The sequence below is a fragment of the Budorcas taxicolor genome, chromosome 15 (genome assembly GCF_023091745.1).
Source record: "Budorcas taxicolor isolate Tak-1 chromosome 15, Takin1.1, whole genome shotgun sequence".
NCBI classification, from domain to species: Eukaryota; Metazoa; Chordata; class Mammalia; order Artiodactyla; family Bovidae; genus Budorcas; species Budorcas taxicolor.
Genome location: NC_068924.1, coordinates 3,847,115 through 3,868,850, shown reverse-complemented (window position 1 = coordinate 3,868,850; position 21,736 = coordinate 3,847,115). Strand labels below are relative to the sequence as shown.

Genomic DNA, 21,736 nt, shown 5'->3' with positions numbered 1-21,736 from the left:
AGTTCAGTAAGACATTCTACTAAACTGAAAACAAAGTTAGAATTCCTAAACATGCCCACAAAATGTTGCATGATCTGTCTTCCTCTGGGAGTTGGTGATGGACAGGGAAGTCTGGCATGCTGCAGTGCATGGGGCAAAGAGCCAGACATGACTGAGTGACTGAACTGAACTAGGTTTCTAATTCTCTTCCAAGCTCACAGCACACCAGTCAGACTGGTGCCCTGTCAGTTACTCAAATGCATCAAGATTATTCCTAGCTAATATTTCTTTTTCTTGTAGATTCCTCTACCTTGAAATATCTTCCCTCTCTTGTTAACCTCACTCACCTCATCTTATGCTTCAGATCTCAGTTCAAATATTACATCATCAAATATCTTATCTGACAACCCACGTAACCTCAGTTAATCCCACTACTCTCTAATTTCAGTATATTTATTTATTTTTTGTTTGCTTTTTGTCACCTAACTAAACTACAATCTCCATGATTGCAAGAAGTAGATATTTCTGAAATGCTGTATATCCAGCACCTATGACAGTGCACAGAAGGAAAATGGCAACCTACTCCAATATTCTTGTCTGGAGAATCTGTGGACAGTGGAGCCTGGAGGGCTACTGTCCACAGAGTCGCACAGAATCGGACACAACTGAAGCAACTTAGCATGCATGCATGCATGACAGTGCATGTAGGAGGTGATAGAGAATTACATGTAAGTTAGGAACCGAGAAGATTTTGACTATTTAAAATAACTCTTCCCATTGCAGTGGCCACCCCCTCAACTCTAATATGGGCCCTATAAAAAGGAGGCTGGTGGGAGACTTACAAGCTCCTGTTTTCATTCACAGCAAGACTTTTCCATCCACACCTACAATTCCTATTACAGTATCTATTTTTGTAACATCATCACTGACTGCTTGGAGATGAAAAAAAGACAAAGAAAATGAGAGGAGGATAAAGAGAAAATGACTTAATTTTCATAGCTGAAGCAGATTTGATATGTAAGAAATAATCTCACCATTTTCTTTTAAGATTCTGCCTATAAAAACACACTCCATAGAAAAGCCTATTGTCTCTATAATGAATACTTGCACATGCAATCTCCATTACTGGTAATGTGTGCAAAGACCAGATATATAGCTCCAATCTTTAGAAGGAAGCATCCTACAAACTCTAGTATCATATTTATCTCCTCATGAATTTAGCACTAGAAATGAAATCCTGCTTACTGATATATGAAAAGATAAAAATGTGAGTTAGCTCTATGAGCTCTGAAGCAGATTATTTCACAACCCATACTTTGAAACAATAACTCATTCAATACTCTCCCAGTGGCATGGAAAAAGTAATACAATCTTCAGATGTGCCAAAGCAGTTTCCTAAAGAATTACTAAGACACTTAAAGAATCTAACATTAAGTTCTAAAACTCGTTATTACTGCAGTTAAGTTTTTATAATGGGTACCTTGAAAAATAATAATTTCAATCTAAAATTACTAATTGAAGTTATAAAATGAGTCACAATTTCAGTTTTCCCTAAGCACTTGTTCAAGAATCTAAATGTTCAATAACTATCTTATTTTTCCTGCAAAAAAAAAAAAAAAAGAAGAAGAAGAAGAAGAAGAAGGCTATATGGTTGTAAAAGCAAAAAAAAAAAAGAAAAGACAAAAGAAGTTTATCTATAGCTACTATAATATGGGTATTGGTCAAAATATTAGGAGTGATGGGAAAACTGCAAATGGAATACACTGAATTTATTGTGTAACTTAAAAGCAAATAGTAATGAATAATAAAAAAAGGTGAGTGATGTATTTATTTAACTTGATTTCATCTGAGAATGACAAAGAAACAATGGGCAGGGTGGCTCAGTGGTAAAGAATCCTCTGACAATAAAAGAGACATGGATTTGATCCCTGATCCACGAAGATCCCACATGTCCTAGAGCAACAAAGCTGGACAGACAAGACTGTTGAGCCTATGCTCTAGAATCCAGAACTACTGAGCCTATGGGCCACAACTTGAAGCCTCATGCCCTACAGCCCATGCTCTGCAACAAGAGAAACCACTGCAGAAAGAAATCTGTGCACACAACTAAAGAAGAGCCCTCATAGCAACAAAGACCTAGCACAGCCACAAATAAACAAATAAGTAAATAAATAATTTCAGGAAAGGTTAAAAAAAAGTTGCCTTTAAAAAAAGAAGAAGCAATGGCAATTATAGTCACTAATAAGTCTTCAAAATCCATTTGCTCATTCAATAGACATTTTCAGACTCTACAGAACACAAGGCACTCGGCTTGGAATGAAAGAGGATACATAGAAGGTACATATGTTCTTTCATTCAATACATATCATGCAAGCAGCCATTCAAAAAGCATCTCTTCTGTTCAGTTCAGTTCATTCACTCAGTTGTGTCCGACTCTTTGCGACCCCATGAATCGCAGCACGCCAGGCCCCCCTGTCCATCAACAACTCCCAGAGTTCACTCAGACTCACACCCATCGAGTCCGTGATGCCATCCAGCCATCTCATCCTCTGTCGTCCCCTTCTCTTCCTGCCCCCAATCCCTCCCAGCATCATAGTCTTTTCCAGTGAGTCAACTCTTGGCATGAGGTGGCCAAAGTACTGGAGTTTCAGCTTTAGCATCATTCCTTCCAGAGAAATCCCAGGGCTGATCTCCTTCAGAATGGACTGGCTGGATCTCCTTGCAGTCCAAGGGACTCTCAAGAGTCTTCTCCAACACCACAGTTCAAAAGCATCAATTCTTCAGTGCTCAGCCTTCTTCACAGTCCAATTCTCACATCCATACACGACTACTGGAAAAACCATAGCCTTTATTAGACGGACCTTAGTCAGCAAAGTAATGTCTCTGCTTTTGAATATGCTATCTAGGTTGGTCATAACTTTTCTTCCAAGGAGTAAGCGTCTTTTAATTTCATGGCTGCAGTGTCTTATTCTGTAGAGGATTCTGGGATCACTGATCAAGCTGCCTCATTCAAGAGTGGTCAGTATTTAATAACTTGGACAACAATTCAAGCTATCTTTTGTAACTAGGCACATTAGCATATGGGACTGGTGTCAGATGTAATTATGGAAGAAAAAAATCCATGGTACAGTTTTCCTGTGACTTAAAATCCTCCAAAAGGCATAAAACTCCAGTTGTGTTAAGGAGTAGTGATGTGATCAGACAGCTTAAAAGGAGATGCATTATATGGTTAGAACTTGAATAATCACAAGGTGATTATTCAAGAAAATTAGAGATACCAAGGGAACATTTCATGCAAAGATGTGCACAATAAAGGACAGAAAAGGACTGCACCTAACAGAAGCAGAAAATATTACAAAATGGTGGCAAGAATACACAGAAGAACTATACAAAAAAGATCTCCATGACCCAGATAACCATGATGGTGCAATCACTCACCTAGAGCCGGACATCCTGGGATGTGAATTCAAGTGGGCCTTAGGAAGCATTGTTACAAACAAAGCTAGTGGAGCTGATGGAATTCCACTTGAGCTATTTCAAGTCCTAAAAGATGATGCTGTGAAAGTGCTGCAGTCAATATGCCAGCAAATTTAGAAAACTCAGCAGAGGGCACAGGACTGGGAATGTCAGTTTTCATTGCAATCCTAAAGAAAGGCAATGCCAAAGAATGCTCAAACTACCACACAATTGCACTCATCTCATAAGCTATTAAAGTAATGCTCAAAATTCTCCAAGCCAGGCTTCAACAGTATATGAACTAAGAAATTCCAGATGTTCAAGCTGGTTTTAGAAAAGGCAGAGGAACCAGAGATCAAATTGCCAACATCTGCTGGATCATGGAAAAAGCAAGAAATTTCCAGAAAACATCTACTTCTGCTTTATTGAGTATGCCAAAGCCTTTGACTGTGTGGATCACAATAAACTGTGGAAAATTCTGAATGAGATACCTTAACTGCCTCCTGAGAAATCTGTATGCAGGTCAAGAAGCAACACTTATGGACATGGAACAACAGACTGGTTCCTTACTGGGAAAGGAGTACATCAAGGCTGTATATTGTTACCCTGCTTATTTAACTAATATGCAGAGTACATCATGAGAAACGCTGGGCTGGCTGAAGCACAAGCTGGAATCAAGATTGCTGGGAGAAATATCGATAACCTCATTTATGCATTTGAAACCACCCTTATGACAGAAAGTGAAGAGGAACTAAGGAGTCTCTTGATGAAAGTGAAAGAAGAGAGTGAAAAAGCTGGTTTAAAACTCAATATTCAAAAAACAAAGATCATGGCATCTGGTCCCATCACTTCAGGGCAAATAGATGGGGAAAAAAGGGAAATAGTGACAGACTTTATTTTCTTGGGCTCAATCACTGAAGATGATGACTGCAGCCATGAAATTCAAAGATACTCGCTCCTTGAAAGAAAGGCTATGACCAACCTAGACAGCATATTAAAAAGTAGAGACATTACTTTGTCAACAAACGTCTGTCTAGTCAAAGCTATGGTTTTTCCAGTAGTCATGTATGGATGTGAGAGTTGGACCATAAAGAAAACTGAACATCGAAAACTTCATGCTTTTGAACTGTGGTGTTCTAGAAAACTCTTGAGAGTCCCTTAGACTGCAAAGAGATCCAACCAGTTCATCCTAAAGGAAATCAGTCCTGAATAATCATTGGAAGAACTGATGCTTAAGCTGAAGCTCCAATACTTTGGCCACCAGATGTGAAGAACTGACTCTTTGGAAAAGACCCTGATGCTGGGCAAGATTTAAGGCAGGAAGAGAAAGGAACAGCAGAGGGTGAGATGGTTGGATCGCTTCAGCACCTCTATGTACTCGAGTTTGAGGATGCTCCGGGAGTTGGTGAAGGACAGGGAAGCCTGGAGTGCTGCAATCCATGGAGTTGCAAAGAGTTGGACACGACTAAGCAACTGAACTGAACTGAACTGAACTGAACTATATAAAAACTTCTTCAAAGAAATGTGCTAAGTCTCTGAGTGCTATGCCTCACTGAAAGCAGGTGGCGATATTCAAAAGCACCATGTAAATCAGTTGTTTGTTACCTCAAACACTGATACCACATGCAGATTTACATATATCTACAAGAACACTATACAGAAAATTCTAATTCTTCACCAGTAAGGACTTCCTTCATGCTGTTCATCATAAAAGTTAAAATGTAACAATAATAACAGTCTACATTTAAGTGAAACAACTTATAAGCCCATCACTGTGTTAAGCACTTGACATGCATCATTTATACACTTGACATGCATGCAGAAATCCTGCAAGTGGAGGGGCTCCAAGATCATCATTTTATAAAATGAAGAAACAGAGATAAGGGTCACCTAAGGGTAACTCATCTGAGATCACACAGAGAGTTAATAGCTGAGCTCATACTGAAGCCAGGTCTCTCACTTGAAGCTTTTGCTCCCCAAGACAAAGGTAAAGCAGGGAGGACAGAGTGCTAAAATTAGGTCCGTAAGTTCTGGTTCTCATATGATCCACTGTTCATTACGCAGTATCTGTTGGCAATTAGCATTCTCAAATCACCTGAGTTATCTAACAAGTCATAGGCCCTGATGAAATGCCTGCTGGGTAGAGTCACTTCACTTAAACCAAGGAATCAGAGTTGAGAATAAACTATGGGAAAGAGAAAAGTAAACCCTGTCCATTCATCAGTTTTCTCTCAACCCACATAAGATCATTCTTATAAAAGAAAGAAGAGGGATGTGTCTCCAGTTAAGTAAACTGTCTTGTAAATATTTTCATGTTTTTCAAATGCTTATTCAGCTTTACATGTCATTGACATGTGGAGTCAGTGATATTCTATATAGAATTGATGGCTCATATTCAACTGTGCAAGCTTGTAATTTCCAAAATAACATATGAAAATAATGTCACAATCAGACAAAGGAGAGGGACAGTAAAAAAGATGAAATACAAAGTATTCACATAAAAGAATTCTTGGAAATGTTTCTTGGGTCTTGATGGAAAATTCATACTCTTTCAAAGAAAAAGTAAACTTCGAAGTTTGGTATATATAAGTAGATGTTTATAACATCATGAATTGGGGGAAAAAACGTAAGTTTGTGACAAGGCTACAAAGAAGTCCCGAATAACATGTGTAGTTGTCAGAAATTCCTGATATAATGATTGTTTAAAAAAAATGTATAAGGTTTATAAAAGTTATTTTAGAAATTTTGTTATAATATTTGCTTAAAAATGACACAGCAATATAGAAGTTTAAAAATTATGCATATATTAAAAACATAACAGTTTTTGCTCTGAGAAGAATAAATCCTTGATAGATAACTTAAAGCATTCAGACAATGTGACTTAGCAAATTGTGGAATCTCAAACTTCCATGAAGCCCAGTTGTAAACAAGATGAGGTAATTCTGATTTTTCCTCATGAGTCCACTAACTGATGGCATATGCTTACATTTTTCAGCTCTGAACAATGTCAGCATACCACCAGGAAACACAGCCAGAATTACATCATAACACACGCTTTTTTTTTAAGTGACAAAATAACTATCTCTGCATTAGCATAACTTTCAAACAGTGTTGGCAAAGACCTCTGTTTCTAAAAGTAGGCATAATTTATATTAATAAAGTTAATATACCAATAAAGACTCTGGGTGAATTACTGGAATTGACATGCATAAGATAAAAATTTCACTCATTCAGTGAATTCAGTTGATATTGATTGCCTATTCCCTGCAAGGCATTTTGCTGTGTGTAGCAGGCAAAATAAAAACTGCTAGTTCTAGGCCTTTCACAAGCTTTACACAGAGAAGCAGAAATGAAAAGAAGTCCTCCTTATTATATAAGTAATTGTATCCAGAATTCTAAGCCATGGTTTTAAATCATTTATTCATTAAAACAAAATTACTGCCTTATGACCCAGCAATCCCACTGCTGGGCATACACACCAAGGAAACCAGAATTGAAAGAGACACATGTACCCCAATGTTCATCGCAGCATTGTTTATAATAGCCAGGACATGGAAAAAACCTAGATGTCCATCAGCAGATGAATGGATAAGAAAGCTGTGGTACATATACACAATGGAGTATTACTCAGCCATTAAAAAGAATACATTTGAATTAGTTCTAATGAGATGGATGAAACTGGAGCTGATTATACAGAGTGAAGCCAGAAAGAAAAACACCAATATAGTATACTAACACATATATATGGAATTTAGAAAGATGGTAATGATAACCCTGTATGCGAGATAGCAAAAGAGACACAGATGTATAGAATGGACTTTTGGACTCTGTGGGAAAGGGAGAGAGTGGGATGATTTGGGAGAATGACATTGAAACATGTATACTATCACGTAAGAAATGGATCACCAGTCTATGTTCAATACAGGATACAGGATGCTTGGGGCTGGTGCACAGGGATGATCCAGAGAGATGATATGGGGTGGGAGGTGGGAGGTGGAAGGGCACAGGGATGATCCAGAGAGATGATATGGGGTGGGAGGTGGGAGGTGGAAGGGGGGTTCAGGATTGGGAACTCATGTACACCTGTGGTGGATTCATGTCAATGTATGGCAAAACCAATACAGTATTGTAAAGTAAAATAAAGTAAAAATAAAAATTAAAAAAAATAAAATAAAAATAAATTAAAAAAAAGTAAAAAATTACTGAGCCCTTCACAATTTTTTTCATCACAGTGCTCTGGGCAGGTATTTGCTCTTGGCATTTGAGATGAAACTGAGATATCATGCTGGAACTAGAGACCAGACTGAGATAGGAAGCCTAGGAAAGCCTCAAAACATTTGAAGAGCCCAACAACAGCTTGGTTTGTTTTTTATGGGCAAAGAAAACTGTGAACCAAGCCATCCCTGTGCTGTGCACTCAGTCACTTCTGCTGTGTCCTATTCTTTGTGAACCAAGCCATCCACAGTACGTCTATTTCCCAAGCCCTTACCTGTTACTTCCTAAAATTCACTATAGTTATTTTACAACTTGCTTCCTGAGGATCAGGCTTCTAATTTAGCATGCATTTAGGGATTACTGGAAGTCAGGAAAGCTGGAAGGCACCCTCTAGCTCATTCCAAGTTACCAGTGTCTCCCTGGGAAAAGCTTGTTCACACATCTGGCACCCCAGCTGTTGTGGCTGCCACTTGAGAAACAGGATGCTGGGTCACCTGGCTCTGCCAACAGGACTTGCATTCAGGAGTTCCATAGGACTGTAGCAAATAAGTAAATTCTTAATGGGCTCAGAAGCATCCTCCTCTCCATATATATATATATATATATATATATATATATATATATATATATATATACACACACACATACACACACACACACACACACACACACACACACACACACACACATACAGCCAGACTCAGCTCAGAGGGAATAGACAAAAATGCTCATCTCCCATCTTCTCCCTAGAAGTGGCCTGACTACATACTGTCCTAGGTGCTACCTGAAAGTCCAGATTCCAACCAGCCTGCATCTCGATGCTGAGAGTAAACCTCCCCTTTGAGACACCAGTGGGTCTTGGCACACTCTGAACTACTGAGAGCCACTAAGAACAAAAAGTCAGCTTAGGTGATCCAAAAGATTTGAGAAACAAGGAGGAGCACAGGTTGGACTGATTGACAGTCTGTTTCCCATACAAAACCACTAGGCCAAGACAGGAGAGGCACCTGTTTTATCTAACATGCAGAAATAAACATGGAGAGTTAAGGAAAATGAAGAAACAGAGCCATATATGACAAGGAAAAGAACAAGACAAAACTCCAGACACAGGTTTCAATGAAATAGAGATAATGAATGACCTGATAAAGAGTTTAAGAATAAGTTATAAAGACACTTACAGAGGTCAGGAAAACAACACAGTGAGAAAATTGATAGAAAGAAAGAAAATACAAGACAGTTACAAAGAGAAATCACACAGCTGAAGAATACAATAAATTGTTTGAAAAATTCTACCAGGGGACTGAGAGTGGAGTAGATCAAGTGTAAGGAAGGATCAGCAAATTTGAAGACAAGGCAATAGAATTCATCCAGAAGAGCAAAAGAAAAGAAAGAAAGAAACAGAATGAAAAGGAGTGAAGAAAGCTAAGGAACTTACGAGTACATCGTAAAATGGATCACTGTGCGCATTACCATGATCCCAGAAGGAGATGAGAGACATAAAGGGACAAAAAGCTTATTTGAAAAAAACAATGGCTGAAAACGTTTATAACCAGGGGAAAGAAATAGGTATCTAGAACCAAGAGGCACAGAGAGTTCCAAAAAAAGAAGATTCCAAAGAGACCCATGCCAAGACACAGTTTAATTAAAATGTCAAAAGTCGAAGACAAGGAGAGAACCTTAAAAGGAGTAAAAGAAAAGCAACTTGTTATGTACAAGGGAGCTCTCATAAGATTAACAGCAGATCTTTCTTTTCAAAAAGATTCGAGTATAACAAGTATTGTGGAAACTGTGGATAAAAAGGGTCCCTTGTGCACTGTTGGCAGGAGTGCAAATTTGTAGTCACTGTGGAGAACACCATGGAGCCTCTTCAAAAAGTTAAAAACAAGAATTATCATATGATCTAGGAATCTCACTTATAGATATATAGCCAAAGGGAAACAAACAGGATTTTGAAGAGATATCTGTCCTTCCGAGTTCAATGAAGCATTAACCACAACAACCAAGATATGGAAACAACCTAAATGTTTCCTGAATATACATATATACATACACACACACATATATAAAGATACATAAATTGTATACATATGCATATATATGCATATATTAAATAGATAAGATATATATGCATATACATATGAAAGTGAAAGTCACTCAGTGGTATCTGACTCTTTGAGACCCCATGGTTTATACAATCCATGGCATTCTCCAATCCAGAATATGGGAGTGGGTAGCATTTCCTTTCTCCAGGGGATCTTCCCAACCCAGGGATCAAACCCAGGTCTCATGCATTGCAGATGGATTTTTTTACCAGCCATAAGGGAAGCCCCAAAATACTGGAGTGGGTAGCCTGTCTCTTCACCAGCCTATTTTCCTGACCCAGGAATTGAACCAGGGTCTCCTGCATTGCAGGTGGATTATTTACCAACTGAGCTATCAGGGAAGCCCATATACACAAACCATGAGAAATAGGGAAACTGCCACTTGGGACATGTATGGACCTTGAGGGTATTACACTAAAAAATCAATCAGAGAGAGACAAATACTGTATGAAATCATTTATATGTGAAATCCAAATAAGTCAGACTTATGGCAAAAGCCCCTCCCAGGGGCTGGGAGGTGGGGTGGAGGATATGAGAGATGTTGGTCTGAGTATAAAAACTTACAGCTCTAAGTTGAATAAATTTGGGGCATCAAATGTATAGGATGGTGATTACAGTTAATAACACTCTATTATATAACTGAAAGTAATTCTTAAATGTTCTTACCACAAAAACAAAACAAAACAGTAACTAGGTGACATGATGGTGATGTTAACTATGTATCACAGTGCTAATGATCTAGCAATATGTAAGCATATAAATCAATATTTACATCTTAAATCTCCATGATGTTATTTTCAATTATGCCACAACAAATATGGAAAGAAACATAAACTAAAATTTACATAAGTGGTGTTGCAATGGCAGCATCAATGAGGTTAACTGTGTGGTCTATTTGTGTTTTTGTCTTCCTTATCAATGTTAAGAAGATTATGAAAGTTTTAGGAAGAATTCTAGGGATAACTAGGAACTCAGGATAAAATATTTCGAAAACAACTGGAATGGAAGAAGGTATAAAGGCAAAATAAATCCTCTTTAACTATTACGTACATCACAAAAAATGCTTTATTTTATCCTAGTATGAACAGTTTCAACTTAAGAAATATATTCCTTCTGTTTATTGAGTGAAACTCTATGGGAGGAAACTGTTTAGTGGTTATTATTTAAAAGTAGAAGCATTCTAAGTACCTATTCATATAACAGTAACAATGACTATAACCGTACACACAGCATTATTCCTAATACACTCAATGTTTATTTCCTACCTTTCTCCTTCTTAAAATTCTCATGCAGGAGAAAATAAAATTCTACACATAAACAGCATTAGTAACAAATCCATTCTATAAGCTCTGTATATTAATTACTTTTCCATGAACAATTAAATCCCATTCTCTACAAACCTAGGTTCTGGATAACTTAGGCAATATTCTACTGAAAGAAACTAATAAGGTTGGGGAAAAAGTCAGGAAATACTGATGATGATAAGGAAAAGGCAAATTGTAGACATATGTTCATTTTACAGTTTAGATAAATTATCCATTTCATAGGGAAGCAGGATAAATAATAAATGACTTCATAAAATAAAGAATTCATAAGTAAGTAGGAATTATAAAATTAAGTATGGTATGTCAGGGTAAAACATCTCACATATGTATACATCTATTATTACCACATCTGAGTCTTCTCCAAAAGTAGCTTGTAATCTGTTATAACTTGCTACAGAAAAAAAACACTTCCATAAATTTCAGGTCTTCAGACTAATGCTTTTATTGCTAAAATGCTAATTACATTTGAATCTCAAATAAGAACTTACATCCTTTTTCAAACAGTCTTTGTCATTTGCATGATGGCTGTCATTTCATAAAATTATAAATGTAAAGGTATTTATTATACTTTGTAATTAATTCAATTAAAGAAAAAATATAAAGCAGGATTACAATTAGAAGGATGAGAACCAATCATGAGACTTAAAAAATTAAGAACAGAACCTATAACTGAAAGAGGCCCTGTTCAGTTGAAATGTTTGGCCGGTACTAACATAGTCTGTCAGAAGGGGCAAGTTACCAAAATTAATTTCACATGGGAGAGTGTCTATACCAAAGGTTACATAACTTTCCCAGACTTATTTTTCAATCATTGAAAACTGACTGAGCATTTCCTTTTGGCCTGACATTATTATAATACAATGAGTACTGGGGATGTAGGCCATGCCTAAGACAAAGCTCCTAACCACATAAAGCTTATGCTCCACTGAAGGAGACAGATAATGAATCTGTAGCCCAATGACAGAATACAGAGAGGGATACATGTAATTTGGAAAAATAACAGAGAATAAGAGGGTGGAGGGTAAAGAGATTGCACAAAAATTAGGTAAGAAAATGGTGGTTGAGCAAGACCTGTCTAAGAAAGTACTAAAATCTGTAAGTAAATAAATAATATGCAACCTTACAGATCAGTCAACTAAACCACTGTCTGACTTAATTTAAATAGATTTTATACAACTTTACTTTTGTCAATATAGAAAAAAATATATCTTACAGGATTAGGCCTACTAATGATATATACCAAGAATCACATTAATGTGAGGAGTTGCTGAAGTTTACAGAACAAGACTAAAATTTTACAAATCAAGGAACATACCACAGATTTAAGGATAAAATATGAGCATAATCTAATTAATGCAGAATCCAATCAATTAATATGTTTCATTATGGTGTACATTTCTGTCTGTGTGGTTCACTGCTATGTCTCAAATGCTTAGAGTTGTACCTGGCAAATAGTAGGTCCTTGATAAATACTTGTTGAATAACAAAACAAGCAAAAAACTTGACCTTTTATGTATTCCAGTCACTAAGGAAGGATAAAAGAAACCATTTCTTTCATTGTGTAGCATACAGGCCAGTCAGGAGAAGCAGTAACTATTTATAAAACATGGCAGAATGAAGTAAGGGTGTTTCTTCAAGCATAGGGAAGAGAATAAGCAAAAGGGAGGAACAAAGTGCATTTACTGGTTGATTCTAACAGTGAAAATCAAGAATCACTTCAAAAGGGAGATAGCTCTTAAGTAATTTGGAAATGGCAGGATTTTGGAAAGCATTGTGGGAAGAACAAAAGGTATGATAAAAACCCTTTCCCTTGAGCAAACAATTTTTTCTTTACCAAGTATTAGTATACCAAATAGAACAGGAATTTAAAAACACAGAGAGGAATTTGCTGTAGACACAGGGAGCTCAAACCTGGTAATCTGTGACAACCCAGAGGGGTGGGACGGGGTGGGAGGTGGGGGGAAGTTCAAGTGGCAGGGGACACACGTATACTTCTGGCTGATTCATGCTGAAGAGTGGCAGAAACCAACACAATATTATAAAGCAACTATCCTCCAATTAAAAATAAATACATAAAAAAAAAAAGCACTGAGAAAAGAATTAGCAAGGCCTATTTAGGGAGGAACAAGTAGTCAGCTATGATTGTATGAATTTTATACGTGAGGAGGAGGGAATGTGCTATGGAGGTCTTGGGTAATCTGAGGTTGAGATCCAGAGAATTCTAAACCTGAGCTGTTTCTTCAGAAGTTTGGCAAGAGCAAGTTCTCAGTTCAACGTGGCATCAAATATATATTTAACACTGGCATCTCACAGACAGTATTTCAGAACACACCAACTTTAGCAGAAGCAAACTAGAGGAGGACAGGTGCATACTTCACATTAAAAGAGCCCATCTCTTTTGTGTTAAAGGTGCAACATAGTCTAGAAAACGTCTAAGTGATTTATTTCATATCTTGCTCCCATTTAACTGTTTCAGAAACATCATACCCTGAGACTGACAAATATTCCCATGACTTTTCCATGTTCCACATCACCCTTCCACCAATGAAAACAAAAAACATTAAATACTCTAAGTGACACCATCAATCTTGGGAGAGTCTATCTCCTAGGATTAAAAATTTCAGCAGATTAGTTACTTCCTTACACATACTATCAACAGATGAAAGCAGGAACATTTAAAAATAATGATGCAAGCTCTATCAATCCAGAGGGAAATACCTATTCAGAAATGATGGAACATTTTCTCTTTCTGGGCTCATCTTCCTTAGCAGTGAAAAGTGAGAACTACTCTTGATGTTCACTCAGCTATGTAAGCCACCAGTTCTATGAAATCTCCTTCCCATGGCTAAATGAAAGCTCTAATGCATTCCTTCTGCTCTAACTAGAAACCTTGGTACATCATTTTTTCCTCCATTTTCCTTCATATTTTTAGAATTTCTAATGCTATTAACTTTAGCTAAATGACAAATAAGTAGGAATCTGCAAAATGACCAATTTTAAATCACACCTAGCTACAATAAAGTTAATGAAAAACAAAACCCAACAAACAAAGGGAGATACATGCTTTAAGGATATCTATTTTAGTTGACTCCACAGAAGGCACATAAGGAAGCTTCTTCAAGTATAAACAGGTCTAAAAGCTTAAGCCTAGTGTAAAGCTGGGTCTCTCAAGGTCAACAAAGAAGCCTATGGGGATAAATATTTTAACGGGATATGGCCTGTGCTTCTCAGTTCCTTCTATATTGGGAATTTCAGAATCATGGAAAATGTCAAAAATAAAAGAATTACAGAATCCAGCCAGTGTATGGGGCTATGTATGGGGCTATGTCCTATCAGAGATATGTTTACTGGGAAGCCAATTAAGCTTCAGGATCCCTCCCATGGAAGGGCTCTTTCCAAGGCCCTGGGGAGTCCTAGTAGTGTGTTTACCAAAGCATATGTTTTAGCAAAATTTGTAAAAGAAATATACATTGAATGCAATCAATTAAGATCATTGTTTCTTTCCATTCTTCCTTAAGCTCCAGTAGGCTCCCTCTCAGGTTGGGTGGTGATGGAGTGTCTGGAGGCACTGCAAGTGCTGTTAAGGAAAGTTGAGCTGGTAATAAATTTAGTTGGGTTTAACGGCTACACTTATGTGGTCCATCCACAACCACGACCTTGCATAGTCAAATCATTGATAACTGTCCTGCTGTCCTAATGCAGGAATGGCTTCCAGAAATATCCTACCACCTACTGGGTTGACTCCCCCTACATGACTGTCAGGACACAGAACTGCCAAGCTAGAAGTACTTCTCATGCCTGTAACCGGAAGAACAGAGGTAGTTGAGAAGTATAGTTTGAAATGCATGGAGCCAGCAACTGAACTACAAAAAAAAGCTTCTAAATCTTTAAGCTCATATATGAAAGACACTTGATGGATGTTTGAAACACTCTTATAATTTGCATGTCATTGCTAACTACAAGTTATGACACTGAGAGGAAATTTTACAAATTATCAATAAAAGGAAAAAAAATTTAATTAGCCATGCTAGAAGACAGACTGCTTGACCTTTCAGTACTCTTTACAGAAAAGGAATGACAAAAATCATAGTCATATGAAAAAATAATCCAGAACACATAGTCAAAATATACATTAAAAGATTATAAAGATGTCAGACATTTAATTCAAAAATTGCATATTATTTTTCTAATTTTTAAATGTCAGTGGTACTTGTTAGCATTTTCATTTTTCATTTGTTCTCACCCCAAATACATATTCACTTTCATACTTAACTTTCTATTTTTTTCTTTTAATTCACACCCCACTCTAAATTGTATAAGCTTACAGCTACACAAATCCTGGATTACATTGTGTCAATTTATGGTTCATATTTCTCATAATGACTTCATATAAAAAATCTGATGGGTAATTTTAAGGATAATATTTAATTCACAAGTAAACTGTAGAAGGATGGCAGAAAGGGAGAGATTAGTTCATTTCTGCAGCTCTTTGCTCTGTGACTTACCAAATAACAAACATTTTGGAAAGACAACATTGTCATTGCGCTCAGAGTGGTACGTCTCCTCCTTCTGAGCTGGTAGCCCCACGCGAAGCCAGAAAGGTGGAGCAGGCAGCCGTGTCTCTGGAAAATACCAGGCTGCATTCGTTTTCTATGGCTACTGTAACACACTACCACTAACTCTGTGCCTTAAAAGAACACCATTTATTATCTTATAGTTCTAGAGGCTCGGAGAAGGCGATGGCACCCCACTCCAGCACTCTTGCCAGGAAAATCCCATCGACGGAGGAGCCTGGTGGGCTGCAGTCCATGGGGTCGCAAAGAGTCAGATACAACTGAGCGACTTCCCTTTCACTTTTCACTTTCATGCATTGGAGAAGGAAATGGCAACCCACTCCAGTGCTCTTGCCTAGAGAATCCCAGGGATGGGGGAGCCTGGTGGGCTGCCATCTCTGGGGTCACACAGAGTCGGACATGACTGAAGTGACTTAGCAGCAGCAGCAGTTCTAGAGGCTGGAAGTCCAAGTAGGCCTCCTGCCTAAACTCTAAGCAACAACAGAGCTGCGTTCTCCTGGGGTCTCTGGGGGAACGTTCTCCAGCAGCTAGAGGCCTCCTACGTTCCCTGGCTGCCAACTCTCGTCCTCCAACCTTAAAGCCAGCGATGGATACTGGGCAGAAAGGTCACGTGGTTGTCCCTGTGGTTCTCATTCTTCTAACTCCTCCTTCTACTTACAAGGCCCCCTGTTACTACACTGGGCCCATGAGAGACTCTGTGTAAAGCTCCCTGTTTGAAAGGCAGCTGATTAGCAACCTTAATTCCATCTGGAACCTTACTTCCTTCCAAACTAGCTAGCTGGAGCAGAACATTTTTTTTGTGATCCCATGGACTGTAGCCCTCTAGGCTCCTCCATCCATGGAATTCTCCAGGCAAGAGTACTGCAGTGGGTTGCCATTTCCTTCTCGAGAGGATCTTTCCGACCCAGGGATCAAACCTAGGTCTCCCACATTGCAGGCAGACGCCTTACCATCTGAGCCACCAGGGAAGCCCATTTAAATTATAAGCAGTGGTTTATAACACTCCAGTCTAACAGAAGCAATGGGTGACACAACGTGACAGCACATGTCACCATCACTTTGTAATCCCCCTCTGCTTTTCATTAAAAACAAGTTTTTGAATCCAAATAAATTAAAGAACAAATTGAAAGTTTAATTTGATTGCCAACAAAGCAGACACATTGCTCTTTCCCTCTGGCCACCTATAACATCTTTTTAAATCCAAGTGACAATGTGAATAAATATTAAGTAGTACCTGTTTGAATTTAATTTAGTGGACCTATTTTCACTAAATGAAATGTCTTTAAAAAACATTTATATTCATTGTGAATATATTTCATAGTACTTTGAAAAAAATTGTATAATATATCCAGAATATTAGAAATTTAGAGCTAGAGAGATTATCTCAGAGGCTATCTAATCCACTGGTACTCAAACTACCTCTATGCCTTGCATTGTTTTTCTACCTGCCACTGATTTTATAAAATATAATAAATATGAATCACTAAAATATAAAATAATAAAAAGAAGATATGTTTCCATTTTTAATCATTAGGTGCAATAGACATAAGATTACTCTGGCAAATTATATAAAATTTATAACAAACATTCTCAATCTGTACTTATTTTAAATGAGATAGTTCATTGGTCATTGTTATTTGTTTTTAGTTATTAAGTCATGTCCAATTCTTTGGACTCCATGGACTATAGCCTGCCACACTCCTATGTCCCTGGGATTTTCCAGGCAAGAATACTGGCATGGTTTGCCATTTCCTTCTCCACTCTGGGTCATCACTGGTTAGCAAATTATACTTGGAGTGTCAGTTGTAAAGTCCCTTTATTTTATAGATGAATGAAGTAAGAACCATAAAAATTTCTTTCCCCTTTTAAAAACTGACTGTATAACAATAATCTAGATTCTTCACATAATTTATTTAGTTCTCAAAAAAATCTTTACCTGTTTAATATCATCCTTACATAGCTGAAGATACTAATGCCCATAAAAAAGACACATCTAATAATATCTAACACATCTAATGACATCTAAAATATCTAACACATCTATAACGAAGTCTCACCAATGGAGCAGGCATGCTGCCTGAGACCTTTTCCCAATGGGACTCCAGATGTGCTGTGACATGGTACTTCATAGCGCTGATTAAGTCTGGATGTTGGTCAAAACCCAATTTGAAGGACATGTGCTCGCTGATGAACAACCATCAACAGGAGAATGTTGGATCCCACCAAAAAAAGATGCCCCATGTTGAAGGGCAAAGGAGAAGCCCCAACAAGATGGCAGGTGTGGCGAAATTGCATTTAGAATCAAACCCCATACCTGTCAAAGATGCTTAGAGGGCTCAAACAAAACCTTGTGTCCACCAGTCCCAGAGGCCCCACAGAGACTGGGCCAGACCTGCCTTTGAGTGTCTGAGTGTCTTCTGTGAGGTACAGGTCAGCAGTGGCCTGCCGCAGGGGCAGGGGCTCTGGCTGCAGCAAACCTGGGACATGTGGCATGTGGCATAAGCCCTCTTGGAGGAGGTCATAGAACCATCAAGCAGACCCACAAACTGCAGAACTATTACACCAAAGAAACTCTTTCACTGTTAAAAAAATTTCTAGGACCCACAACAGATTTCCCAACCTGTGGGTCTGGCAAAGGGACTGAGAACCCCCTGGGAATTTGACTTTGGATTTGGAATTTGACTGTAGAACTTCTACAGGACTGGGGCAACAGATACTTGGAGGGCACAAACAAAACCTTGTGCGCACCAGGACCCAGGAGAAAGGAGCAGGGACCCCATCAGAGACTGACCCCAACTTGCCTGTGAGTGTCCAGGAGTCCCCAGAAGAGGTGTCGTTGACAGTGGCCTACTGCGGGGCCAGGAGCACTGAGTGTAACAGTGCAGGTACAAGTCCTTTGGAAAGAGGCTGCCATCACGCCATAACCCCAACCATAGTTTGCCTCAGGCCAAACAACAGAGAGGGAACACAGTCCCATCCACAAGAGAAAACTGGACAAAAGATGTACTGACCATGGCCTCGCCCATCAGAACAAGATCCAGATTCCCCTACAGTCTGCCTGTCCCATCAGGAAGATTCCACAAGCCTCTTAACCTTATCCATTAGAGGTCAGACAGAATAAAAAAGACAATCACAGAAAACTAACCAAACTAATCACCTGGATCACAGCCTTGTCTAACCCAGTGAAACTATGAGCCATGCCCTGTAGGGTCCCCAAGATGGGTGGGTCATGGTGGAGTGTTCTAACAAAATGTGATCCACTGGAGAAGGGAATGGCAAACCACTTCAGTATTCGTGCCTTGAGAATCCCATGAACAGTATGAAAAGGCAAAAAGATAGGACACAGAAAGATGAACTCCCCAGGTCTGTTGGTGACCAATATGCCACTGAAGAAGAGTGGAGAAATGACTCCAGAAAGAATGAAGAGACAAAGCCAAAACAAAAATAACACCTAATTGTAGTTGTGACTGGAGATGCAAGTAAAGTCCAAGGCTGTAAAGAGCAATATTGCATAGGAACCTGGAATGTTAGGTCCATGAATCAAGGTAAATTGGAAGTGGTCAAACAGGAGATGGCAAGGGTGAACATCAACATTTAAGGAATCAGCGAACTTAAATGGACCAGAATGGGTGAATTTAATTTGGAAGACAATTATATCTACTACTGTGGGCAGGAATCCCTGGGAAGAAATGGAGTAGCCCTCAGAGTAAACAAGAGTCTGAAATGCAGTACTTGGGTAAAATCTCAAAAATGATACAAAGATCTCTGTTAATTTCCAAGGCAAACTACTCAATATTACAGTAATCCAAGTCTTCTCCCCAACTACTAATGCCAAAGAAGCTGAAGTTGAACGGTTCTATGATGACCTATAAGACCTTCTAGAAGTAACACACAAAAAAAGATGTCCTATTTATCACAGAGGACTGGAATGCAAAAGTAGGAAATCAAGAGATACCTGCAGTAACAGGCAAGTTTGGCACTGGAGTTCAAAACGAAGCAGGGCAAAGGCTAACAGAGCTTTGCAAAGAGAATGGACTGGTCATAGTGAACACCATCTTCCAACAGCACAAGAGATGACTCTACACATGGACTTCACCAGATGGTCAACACTGAAATCAGATTGATTACATTCTTTGCAGCCAAAGATGGAGAAGCTCTACACAGTCAGCAAAAACAAGACTGGGAGATGACTGTGGCTCAGATCATGAACTTCTTATTGCAAAATTCAGACTTAAATTGAAGAAAGTAGGGTAAACCACTAGACTATTCAGGTACGACCTAAATCAAATACCTCAGGATTATACAGTATAAATGACAAATAGATTGAAGAGATTAGATTTGACAGAAATAGTGCCTGAAGAACTATGGATGGAGGTCCATGGCATTCTATAAGAGGCACTGATCAAGACTATCACCAAGAAAAAGAAATGCAAAAAAGGCAAAATGGTTGTCTGAGAGGCTTTAAAAATAGCTAAGCAAAGAAGCAAAGCTGAAGGCAAAGGAAGAAAGGAAAGATATGCCCATCTGAAAGAAGAGTTCCAAAAAATAAAAAGGAGAGATAAGAAACCTTTCCTATGTGATCAATGCAAAATAGAAGAAAACAATAGAATGGGAAAGACTAGAGATCTCTTCAAGAAAATTAGAGATAACAAGAGAACATTTTATGCAAAGATGGCCACAATAAAGGACAGAAATGGTACAGACCTAACAGAAGCAGAAGCTATTAAGAAGAGGTGGAAAGAATACACAGAAGAAATATATAAAAAAGGTCTTCATGACCCAGATAATGATGATGGTGCAATCACTCACCTAGAGCCAGACATCCTGGGATGTGAACTCACGTGGCCTTAGGAAACATCACTAAGAACAAACCTAGTGGAGGTGATAGAATTCCAGTTGAGCTATTTCAAATTCTAAAAGATGATGCTGTGAAAGAGCTGCACTCAATATGTCAGCCAATTTGGAAAACTCAGCAGTGGCCACAGGACTGGAAAATGTCAGTTTCCATTCCAATCTCAAAGAAAGGCAATGCCAAAGAATGTTCAAACTACTACATAATTGCACTCATCTCACACATCAGCAAAATAATGCTCAAAATTCTCCAAGCCAGGCTTCAACAGTAAATGAACTGGGAACTTCCAGATGTTCAAGCTAGATTTAGAAAAGGCAGAGAACCAGAGATCAAATTGCCAACATCCACTGGATCATAGAAAAAGCAAGAGGATTCCAGAAAAAAAAAAAAAATTTCTGCTTCATTGACTACACCAAAACCTTTGACTGTGTGGATCACAGCAAACTGTGAAAAATTCTTGAAGAGACGGGAATACCAGACCACCTACCTGCCCCTTGAGAAACCTGTATGCAGGTCAAGAAGCAACAGAACCGAACTTAGAGCAACGGACTGAATCCAAATTGGGAAAATAGTAGGTCAAGAATATATATTGTCACCCTGCTTATTTAACTTGAATGCAGAGTTGATCTAATTAAATGCTGGGCTGGATGAAAAGCAAACTAGAATCAAGATTGCCAGGAGAAATATCAATAACCTCACATATGCAGAGGTTATTGCATATATTGCCATACCCTTATGGCAGAAAGTGAAGAAGAACTGAAGAGCCTCTTAATGAAAGTGAAAGACGAGAATGAAAAAGTTGGCTTAAAATCCAACATTCAAAAAATGAAGATCATGGCACCCAGTCCCATCATTTCATGGGAAATAGCGAAACAAGGGATACAGTGACAGACTTTATCTTTTTGGGCTCCAAAATCACTGTAGATGGTGACTGCAGCCATGAAATTAAAATACACTTGTTCCTTGGAAGAAAAGCTATGACCAACCTAGACAACATATTAAAAAGCAGAGACATTACTTTGCCAACAAAGGTCCGTCTAGTCAAGGCTATGGTTTTTCCAGTGGTCATGTATGGATGTGAGAGTTGAACTATAAAGAAAGCTGAGCATGGAAGAATGATGCTTGTGAACTGTGGTGTTGGAGAAGACTCCTGAGAGTCCCTTGGCCTGCAAGGAGATCCAACCAGTCCATCCTAAAGGAAATCAGTCCTGAATATTCATTGGAAGGACTGAT

General features: G+C 38.4%; 1 protein-coding gene across 1 annotated transcript in view; it reads right to left on the bottom strand.

The window, feature by feature from the left end:
• Positions 1 to 21,736, bottom strand: part of PDGFD (platelet derived growth factor D) — a 277,802-nt gene that overhangs the window by 211,174 nt on the left and 44,892 nt on the right. Inside the window, exon 2 of the mRNA XM_052653124.1 lies at positions 15,583 to 15,699. Within this exon, the coding sequence (XP_052509084.1) occupies positions 15,583 to 15,699 (117 nt within the window). The remainder of the gene's footprint in view (positions 1 to 15,582; positions 15,700 to 21,736) is intronic.